Genomic DNA, 10221 nt, shown 5'->3' on the forward strand with positions numbered 1-10221 from the left:
AAGCAAGCCACAAGGGTTTAGGGTTTAGGGTTTAGGGTTTAGGGTTTAGCTTGCCTGCGCATCAGACCCCCTATGTCTGTGTCTCTCGGGGGGCCCCCTAGACTGGGGGCCCCCCATGGCATCTCCTGAGGGTTTGGGGGGCCCCCCAACTCTGTGCTGCTTCTGCCGCTTACCCTCTGGGGGCCCCTGGGGCCCCGGGGGCCCCTGGGGCCCCGGGGCCCCCGGGGGCCCCTGGGGCATGGGGGCCCCCGGGGGCCCCTGGGGCCCCGGGGGCCCCGGGGGCCCCGGGGGCCCCGGGGGCCCCTGGGGGCCCCCCTGCCTGTCTGCAGGTTCATCTCTGGGGCCCCTGCGGGACCTCCTGCGGGCTGGGGGCCCCTCCTCTGGGTCGGGGGCCCCCCTCCTGTCCCCCCCCCCCGCTGCTGCTGCTGCTGCTGCTGCTGCTGCTGCTGCTGCTGCTGCTGCTGCTGCTGCTGCGCGGCGCCTGTGGCGGTGACCCGGGGCCTCCTCCCTTTCTGCTGCTAAACCCCAAAAGTCTCCTTTTTCTCTCTTCGAGTTTTCGCCTCTTCTTTCATAACTTTCTCGCAAAGTCCCTTCGGGGCCCCAGGGGCCCCCCTCCCCGGGGGGCCCCCCATGGGGCCCCCCATGGGGCCCCCCATGGGGGCCCCCGTGGGGGGGGCCCCCGTGGGGCCCCCCGTGGGGCCCCCCGTGGGGGCCCCCGTGGGGGCCCCCGTGGGGTCCCCCGTGGGGGCCCCCGTGGGGTCCCCCGTGGGGGCCCCCGTGGGGGCCCCCGTGGGGGCCCCCATAGGTGTCCCGGTGGCGCTCTCGGGTACCCCTGTGGGGCCCCTCTCTGCTGCTTCCATGTCTTCCTTCGCGGCTGCTTTCGCGGGGGCCCCCGGGGGGCCCCTCGTGGGGCCCCTCGTGGTGGGGGCCCCCCGGGGGGCTCCCCGGGGGGCCCCCAGGGGGGCCCCCAGGGGGGCCCCCCGAGGGGGCCCCCGGGGGGCCCCCCCTGTCTCTTCTTTCTCTGGGCCTTTCTCTGCTCCACAGCCGCTCAGATGAGGGGCCCCTTTCAGATCGAGAAGGGGCCCCCCGGGGTTCTCTCTCGGGGGCTGGCATTTGAGGGTTTGGGGAGCGAAACCCTAAATTAGGGTTTAGGAGGTCGCGGCTAGGGTTTAGGGTTCGGGGGCTGGGCGCTGCTAATGCAGCCACCCTCTAACGCCCCAATTAAAATACAGTTAAATTTAGAGGCAGGGAAGAAAGAGAGGAAAACGAAACTAGGGTTTAGGGTTTAGGGTTTAGGGTTTAGGGTTTAGGGTTTAGGGGTGACGACAGGGGGCCCTCCTCCCGGTCCTCTCTAGGGCCCCTTACGCAATTGATGGCAACTAAAAAGATATAAAAGAAAATTAACTCTAAACTTCAAACCCTAAACCCTAAACCCTAAACCCTAAACCCTACTGCATGCATAGGGGCCCCCAGGAGGAGTCCCCAGCCACAACCCAAAACCTTTAACGCCTAAACCCTAAACCCAAAACTCTAAACCCTAAACCCTAAACCCTAACTTTTCATGTAAGAGACCATAATAGCTGACATTTAAATAGAAGACTGCAAAGCTGAGCACTACTGCCTAAACCCTAAACCCTAAACCCTAAACCCTAAACCCTAAACCCTTCAACGTCTCGGGGCGGGTGGACCCGAACCGTAGACCTAGTGCACTAAAGCCTAAACGCTAAACCCTAAACCCTAGACCTTAAACGTAAAACCCTAAACCCTAAACCCTAAACCCTCGAATTTCGCCGGAAGCGCTAAACTCCTGGAGCTGCTTCCTGGGCCGGCTCTAAGCCCAGACCCTAAACCCTCATTCAAGAGGGATTTAGGGTTAGGGTTTAGGGTTTAGGGTTTAGGGTTTAGAGTAAGGGTTTGGAGACTAGGGTTTGGGATTAGGGCTTGGAGTTCAAGAGTTTGAAGGGGGTTGGGGTTTAGGGTTTTAGAGTGAGGGTAAGGGTTTAGGGTTTAGGGTCTGGACATTAATGTAAGCGCTTACGAACAGGGTTTAGGGTTTAGGGTTTCGACCTAGGGTTTACGGTTTGGGACTTTTGGTCAGAGTTAGGGTTTAGGGTTTAGGGCTAGGGTCTAGGGTTTAAAATTTAGAGCCTCTGGTCAGGGTTCGGGGGTTTAGGGGTCTAGGGTTTAGGGTTTGGCACTAAGTGTGGACTTTAGAGTCAAGGTCTAGGGTTTAGCGTTTGGAGTTGGGGCCTAGGGTTTAGGGTTTAGGGTTTAGGGTTTCCGGCTAGGGGTTTAGGCCTAAACTTGAAGCTTTTGTGCGGTAGTTTCAACTTAGGGTTTAGGGTTTAGGGTTTAGGGTTTAGGGTTTAGGGTTCGGGCTCCAGCTGAGATGCCCATGCTGGTTGAGATTTAGCTCTGTTTGGTCTAGGGTTTAGGGTTTAGGGTTTAGTGTTTAGTGCTTAGGACTACAGCGCTTTTTCTGTGCAGCTCCCTACAGCAAACCCTAAACCCTAAACCCTAATTTTGTAACGGCAGCAGTCTTATCCCCACGCTGCTTGTCCGTACATCTAGGGTTTAGGGTTTAGGGTTTAGGGTTTAGGGTTTAGGGTTTAGGGTTTCCGTAGTCCTAGACTATTTGATTCTGTTGAGAGGTGATTAAGCAGCCCCTGAATGGTCTTCTAAACCCTAAACCCTCAATCCCTAAACCCCCAAACCCTAAACCCTAAACCCTAAACCCTAGTTTTGCAGCGCCCGCCTCAAGCCGCAGCTAGCAGCTGCCCCCGTTTCTTTGTTTTTATATTCTTAATTACTATTTTCCAAATAAATAAATAAATAAATAATTATTTTATTTATTTTTTTTCAACTAATTTTATTTATTTATTTATTTATTTATTTATTTATTTATTTATTTATTTATTTATTTATTTGTTTGTTTATTTATTTATTCGATAAGTTTTGTTTTCTCCTGAATGGTCGGCAGAGGGCTTTTGCTGCTGCTGCTCGAAAACCCTAAACCCTAAACCCTAGGCCCTAAACCCTAGCCCTTGGCGCTAAACCCTAGGCCCTAAACCCTAGCCCTTAGGCCCTAAACCCTAGGCCCTAAACCCTAGCCGGTAGTCTCTAAACCCTAGCTCTTAGGCCCCTGAGGGTTTCAGGCTCGCTGGTGTGGAGCTAAATATGTTTTATCTGAAGGGTTTAGGGTTTAGGGTTTAGGGTTTAGGGTTTAGGGCTTAGGGTTTAAAGCTGTAGAAAGGATGATGAGCGTGGAAAGAAGACTGGGGGCTGTCTGCACCCTCCAAACCCTAAACCCTAAACCCTAAACCCTAAACTCAACTGCCAGGGGCAAAGATCTGCCCCCCAGAATTCACCTGGCCACGCAACGTTTGGCGCTGAACACATTATTAAGGGTTTAGGGTTTAGGGTTTAGGGTTTAGGGTTTATATGTGTGAAGCTCAACAAAAGCTAAATTATCGGCTTAACTTTCAAGGTTTATATTCGCCGCATTTACGGTACTGCAGATCTCTCGCGCTGCTGCTGCTGTTGCTGCTGCTGCTGCTGCTGCTGCTGTCGCCGCTGCTGCTGCTGCTGCTGCATGCGGGTGATCCGCAGTGTCTGTTGCCTTTTCGTGTATATTTTGTTTAATTGATTTATTTAAAATTCAAAATTGGAAAAAAGAAAAGCCAGAAAGGTCGGAACAAAAGCTGCAGCTGCCGAGACACCTGAAGTGACCCAGGCGGTGGTCGCAGCAGCAGCAGCAGCAGCAGCAGCAGCAACAGCAGCAAACTGCCCGCTGAATTCTCCTAATAAAAGCCTTTATAATCATTAAATAATGTTAATTTACGAAAATTTCACAGCGATTGAGTTGCTGCTGAGCAACAAAGCCTAAAGCTGACGCCGTTTGCAGCAGCAGCAGCAGCAGCAGCAGCAACAGCAGCAGAAACGCCAGGAGCAGCAGCGACAGTAGACGCAACAGCAGCAGCAGCAGCAACAGCAAACGCAACAGGATCGGCGCTGGGTAGACGGCGCTGCCGCTACGGTTGCTGCTGCTGCCTTCGCTGCCGCCGCTGCCGTTGCTGCTGCTGCTGCTCCTTACTTGCTGCTGCTGCTGCTCCTGCTGCTGCTGCTGCTGCTGCTGCGAGAGCGTGTAGCAGGCCATTCATGGCTCGTCTTCAACTGCAGCACCGAGTCAGATTCTGTAGACAAGAACACTGCACACAGCAGCAGCACCAGTAGCAGCAGCAGCAGCAATAGCAGCTGCAGCAGCAGCAGCAGCAGCAGCAGTAATAGCAGCAGCAACTGCAAAGACACTTCGACCCATATGGAGAGATGTCGAGCTTCGAGCAAAACCCAAACGAGTCGGTGCCACCGCGGCTATTGCTGCTGCTGCTCCTGCTGTTGCTGCTGCTGTTGCTGCTGCTGTTGTTGTTGCTGCTGCTGCTGCTGGTGCTTCTCCTGCTGCTACTCTCCCTGCTGCTGCTGCTGCTGCTGCTACTCTCCCTGCTGCTGCTCTTTTGAGTTTCTCGTGGTGCCATCAACTGTTTCTGCGTTTCCCGAGCGAAGCGTGGACATTGCTGCTGCTGCTGCTGCTGCTGCTGCTGCTGCTGCTGCTGCAGCTGTTATTTCCTGCTATTTCTTGCAAAAGTGCTGCTGCTGGATCTAATTTTGCTGCTGCAGTTACTGCTGGTAGAGCTGCCGCTGCTTTTAGTGGGCCTGTTCCTACTGCTGCTGTTACTGCTGCTGCTGCTGCTGCTGCTATTGCTGCTGCTGCTGCTGCTGCTGCTGGTAAAGCTTGCGCTGTTTGCTGCTGTCACTTGTTTAGGGAGGGCTCTACCACTGCCCCTGCTGCTCCTCATCCTTTTGTAGTGCCTCAAACCTCCGCAGATGTGAGCTTAGGGTTTAGGGTTTAGGATTTAGGGTTTAGGGTTTAGGGTTTAGGGTTTAGGGTTTGGGGTTTATCATGTGCTGCCGTGGCGCACTACCATTGGTGGCTTGGCACGCTGCAGGGCGTTTAGGGTTTAGAGTTTAGGGTTTGGGGTTTAGAGTCCCAGCACCATGAAAACCCTAAACCCTAAACCCTAGACCCTAAACCCTAAACCCTAAACCCGAAAAAGCAGCGTGAACCCTTGCTGCTGCATGCATTCAGGCAGCAGCAACAGAGGAGGCCCCTCCTCAGCCCGAGGGGCCCCCCATGTGGGCCCCTGACTTGGGGCCCCTAAACGAGGGGGCCCCCTGGGCAGGGTACTCTGGGGGCCCCCCGGAGGGGGCCCCCCTAGAGGGGGGCCCCCCTGAGGGGGCCCCCCTTGAAGGGGGCCCCCCAGAGGAGAGCCCAGCTGAAGGGGCCCCTCCAGAGGGGGCCCCCCTTGAAGGGGGCCCCTCAGAGGGGGGGCCCCCCTCAGGGGGGCCCCCCTCTAGGGGCCCTTCAGCTGAGCTGGGGGCCCCTCCAGAGGGGCCCCCCTCTAGGGGCCCTTCAGCTGAGCTGGGGGCCCCTCCAGAGGGGCCCCCCGCAGCAGCAGTACCCTCTCGTGAGTCTTCCGGAGAGCCAGGGGGCCCCCAGGGGGCCCCTGCAGCAGCTTCTGACGCGGATGGCCCCCAGGGGGGCCCCCCTGAGGGCTCTATTGGGGGCCCCGAGGGGGGCCCCGAGGGGGGCCCCGAGGGGGGCCCCCCTGGGGGCCCCCTTAGGGGCCCCCAAAGGGCCTCAGGCACATTTGATAATACAATTCGGCATTCCCCAGGAGGGTCTGGGAGTTGGGGGCCCCCGGGGGGCCCCCAGGGGGCCCCCGGGGGCCCCCAAAGAAGCACTTCTGGGGGCCTCGAGGGGCCCCGAAGGAGTACCTCTGGGGGCCCCCAGGGGCCCCTCCTAAGGAGTACCTCTGGGGGCCCCCAGGGGCCCCCAAGGGGTACCTCGGGGGGCCCCGAGGGGCCCCTCGACCTCGAGGGGGGCCCCCCGGAAATTGAAAAAGAAACAATTCGGAGAAAGAGCAGCAAGGGGGCCCACTTTGCGGACTACCCTGTGGAGGAGCCCCCAGCAGCAGCAGCAGCAGCAGCAGCAGCAGCAGCAGCAGCAGCAGCAGAACATGAAGCAGCAGCACCAAAGACTGTCAAGGTTTTAATTGATGAGGGTTTTTATGCCGACAAAAATGAAGAGCAGCAAAACAGAAGGAGTCTTCGCATTCCCAACTTTCTCGCCGAACAAGCTTTAACAACTGGCACGCAGGGTTTAGGGTTTAGGGTTTAGGGTTTAGGGTTTAGGGTTTAGGGTTTAGGGTGTAGGGTTTAGGGTTCGTGAGGAGTCAGGATATATGCGTGTGTTGACTTCCTGCTCACGGCGACGGAGGCTTCGGATTCAAGGGTCTAGGGTTTAGGGTTTAGGGTTTAGGGTTTAGGGTTTAGCGTTAAGGGTTGAGTTTAGGGTTTAGGGTTTAGGGTGCAAGGTTTATTGCTTGGGGTACTAAGTCCAGGGCTAAGAGCTCAGGGCTTAGGGTTTAGGGCCTACAATTTAGGGCTTCGGGCCTAGGGTTTAGGGTTTAGGGTTTAGGGTTTAGGGTTTGCGTGCAGAGGACGAGGGTTTTCGGAAGGAGAAGATGGAAGTGGTTTCCTTTTCCGCAGGAAGAGTTCTTGATGCTGCAACAATTAAAAAAGAAAATTTAAAAATAAAAAAAGAAATTAAATTCATTCCCGAAGAAACCGCCAAGGCCTACATCACTCGCCTCGTTTCCGAGATGGACAAACTCAAAAAACAGGCCCGCAAACCCTAAACCCTAAACCCTAAACCCTAAACCCTGAACCCTAGTACGTGCTGGGCTTTAAGGGGTGGGGCCTACATCACTCGCCTCGTTTCCGAGATGGACAAACTCAAAAAACAGGCCCGCAAACCCTAAACCCTAAACCCTAAACCCTAAACCCTAAACCCTAGTACGTGCTGGGTTGTGAGGGGTGGGGCCTACATCACTCGCCTCGTTTCCGAGATGCACAAACTCAAAAAACAGGCCCGCAAACCCTAAACCCTAAACCCTAAACCCTAAACCCTAAACCCTAAACCCTAGTACGTGCCGGGTTGTAAGGGGTGGGGCCTACATCACTCGCCTCGTTTCCGAGATGGACAAACTCAAAAAACAGGCCCGCAAACCCTAAACCCTAAACCCTAAACCCTAAACCCTAAACCCTAAACCCTAAGCCCTAGTACGTGGTGGGTTGTAAGGGGTGGGGCCTACATCACTCGCCTCGTTTCCGAGATGGACAAACTCAAAAAACAGGCCCGCAAACCCTAAACCCTAAACCCTAAACCCTAAACCCTAAACCCTAAGCCCTAGTACTTGCTGGGTTGTGAGGGGTGGGGCCTACATCACTCGTCTCGTTTCCGAGATGGACAAACCCGCAAACCCTAAACCCTAAACCCTAAACCCTAAACCCTAAACGCTAAACCCTAAGTGTTGCAAAGTCGTGCGGAGGGTTTCACGCCAAGCTGTTGCTCAAGGCCTGGGAGCAGCTGCTGCAGAAGGCGCAGCTACGAGCTAGGGTTTAGGGTTCGCTATTCAGGGTTTAGGGTTTAGGGTTTAGGGTTTAGGGTTTAGGGTTTAGGGTTTGTGCGCAGCAAGTGACCACCCTGCAGGAGATGGAGTGGCACTTCCGAATGATAGAAAACGCCACTCGCAAACGAGCTCAAAAACAAGCAAGAAACCCTAAACCCTAAACCCTAAACCCTAAACCCTAAACCCTAGCTTACAGAAAACAGGGGTTTCGCTGCCCTTTCTCCGCTGCTGCATCTCCTGGCTACGCGGGCGGAGGCGGCTGCGCGTCCGGCAGGCCCACGCTTGAGGGTTTAGGGTTTAGGGTTTAGGGTTTAGGGTTTAGGGTTTAGGGTTTAGGGTTTGCAGGTGGAGAACATCCGCGGGGTGGCAATTGGGAAGTGCACCATGCTGCTGAAGAAACTGCAAACCACCAAATCCAAGTTGGAGTATTTCGAAAAAGAAAATAAAGAACTTCACAACTCTTTTGAAGAAAGAGTTCGGGAGTTCAAAGAACAAATGCCCAAAACCATGCAGGAACTCGACGGTCCAAACCCTAAACCCTAAACCCTAAACCCTAAACCCTAAACCCTAAACCCTAGGCCCTGGAGGCCCGAGAGCTGGGGCCTCGCGCGGTCTCGGGCTTTCGCGGGTTTGCTGCTGGCTGCTGCTCGAGGGTTTGCTGCTGGCGCCCGCTTTGAGCGCGCAGCCCCCTAGGGTTTAGGGTTTAGGGTTTAGGGTTTAGGGTTTAGGGTTTGTGCAGCTCAGTGGCACGAGCGGATGGAAGAACTGCGGGGAGTTATTTTAAACAGCCAAACTGAAATTGAAAGTTTGAGGGAGCAGCAAGATGAGCTGCTGCAGCAGCTAACTGAGCTGCTGCAGCTGCTGGGGGCGGCCCCTGCGGACAGCAGCAGCAGCAGCAGCAGGCTGCAGGAGCTGCTGCAGCAGTTTGCTGCTGCTCTCCGCAGCAAACTGCAGCAGCACACTGCAGCAGAAATTAAGTCGACAGTCAGCTTATTGGTGGAGAGAGTGACTGTCATGACACTGGAAAAACAATTAAAAAAGACGGAAGCAGAAGGACAAGCTGCTGCTGCTGCTGCTGCTGCTGCTGCTGCTGCTGCTGCTGCGTACAACCCCAGCCCAGCAGCAGCAGCAACAGACAGCAGCAGCCTGCAGCAGGAGCTCATGAGGTCCCACGCAGAAAATGCGGCGCTCAAGGCGCAGCTAGCAGCAAACGCAGCCCCTGCAGCCTTTGTAAACCCTAAACCCTAAACCCTAAACCCTAAACCCTAATTTCGAAACCCTCAAATCTAGCCCTGAGCTGAACTGCTCAAGCACTTCCTCCACATGATCGTTTGCCACTCTTCGAGCCTAGGGTTTAGGGTTTAGGGTCCGCATTTAGGGTTGAGGCTTCAGGGTTTAGGGTTTAGGGTTTAGGGTTTGGGCTTCAGGCTGCATCTTCTGCTCGCCGCAGTCCAGCGGGGTCTGCTCCAGCTGCATTAGGGTTTAGAGTTTAGGGTTAAGGGTTTAGGGTTTAGGGTTAAGGGTTTAGGGTTTAGGGTTTGCATGCAGAGTGGCGGTCCTATCGATCGGGAGTTGGCTGAAGAAGAGCTGCAGCAGCAGCGAGGGTTTAGAGAGCTGCAAGAAACAGCAGCAAAACTTTCTGCTCAAGTGGAGGCCTTGAAGGAAGAAAATGATAATGTAAACGAGGGTTTAGGGTTTAGGGTTTAGGGTTTAGGGTTTAGGGTTTATATCTAGGGGCAACGGTAAAGGCCCACGGGTCGGGGTCCAGCGGTTCGAGTGCAGGGCTCGAAATCTAAAGCCCCGGGGCACGGGCGTAGGGTTTAGGGTTTAGGGTTTAGGGTTTAGGGCCTAGGGTTTAGGGTTTAGCGTTCGGGATTTTAATTGTTCTGCAGCTTCAAATGACGATCGTCAATATGGAGGAAGCAGCGAAAAAAGGCAAGCAGCGGATGTGGTTGAGGGTTTAGGGTTTAGGGTTTAGGGTTTAGGGTTTAGGGTTTAGGGTTTAGGGTTTAGAGTTTAGGGTTTGCAGGCACGCCAGGGGGAAAACCTGCTGCTGGCGCTGGTGGAGGCGCAGCTGCTCAAATGCTGCAGCAGGCAAAAGAGAAGAACAGACAAGTGAAAATCCTAAACCCTAAACCCTAAACCCTAATTCCCAAACCCCAAACCCTAAACCCTAAACCCTAAACCCTAATCTTAGGCTAGCAGGAACTGAGGCCAGCCTTGAGCGTGCTGCTGCTTTAAAAGTAAATTAAATTTTTTTTTTTAATATGCAAATAATTTTTATTTTCTATTTTTGAATTAATTGATTTGTATTTTTGGACTTTTTAATTAAATTAAATTTATATTTGAGAAATAAATGTTTTCAAACGTGGCCCAATTCAAGGCAGTGCCAAGGCCTCATAAATAGATTAATAAATATATAAATTAATTTATTTAAATTAAATCAAATTAAATTAAGTGAATTAATAAATAAACAAGTAAATAAAGTAAACAAATAAATAAGTAAATGAACAAATAAATGAATAAATAAATAAGTAAATAATGTACAAATAACAACACCAGTCATAGTAAACAAAGAAATAAATAATTGTAAGGAAAATGACACTAATAACAACAGTGCTAATAATGGTAATAATGATGGCGATAATAATGACTGATAATAACAGCAATAATAATGATTTTTATTGTTATA

At 53.5% G+C, this 10221-nt stretch overlaps 2 protein-coding genes across 2 annotated transcripts; one reads left to right on the forward strand and one right to left on the reverse strand.

The window, feature by feature from the left end:
• Nucleotides 1–45: 45 nt before the first annotated feature.
• Nucleotides 46–1113, reverse strand: ENH_00072140 (hypothetical protein; the record flags this gene model as incomplete). The annotated part of the gene is made up of 1 exon (XM_013582653.1): nucleotides 46–1113. One exon carries the CDS (start codon nucleotides 1111–1113, stop codon nucleotides 46–48), a length of 1068 nt encoding a protein of 355 aa, XP_013438107.1.
• Nucleotides 1114–5188: 4075 nt separating this feature from the next.
• ENH_00072150 (hypothetical protein, conserved) lies at nucleotides 5189–6755 on the forward strand (the record flags this gene model as incomplete). Its single annotated transcript, XM_013582654.1, has 2 exons — nucleotides 5189–6215; nucleotides 6556–6755. The coding sequence occupies 2 exons, from the start codon at nucleotides 5189–5191 to the stop codon at nucleotides 6753–6755; spliced, it is 1227 nt and encodes a 408-aa protein (XP_013438108.1).
• Between the last annotated feature and the right edge of the window lie 3466 nt (nucleotides 6756–10221).

Source organism: Eimeria necatrix, genomic scaffold (genome assembly GCF_000499385.1).
Source record: "Eimeria necatrix Houghton genomic scaffold, Enh_scaff707, whole genome shotgun sequence".
Taxonomy (NCBI): domain Eukaryota; phylum Apicomplexa; class Conoidasida; order Eucoccidiorida; family Eimeriidae; genus Eimeria; species Eimeria necatrix.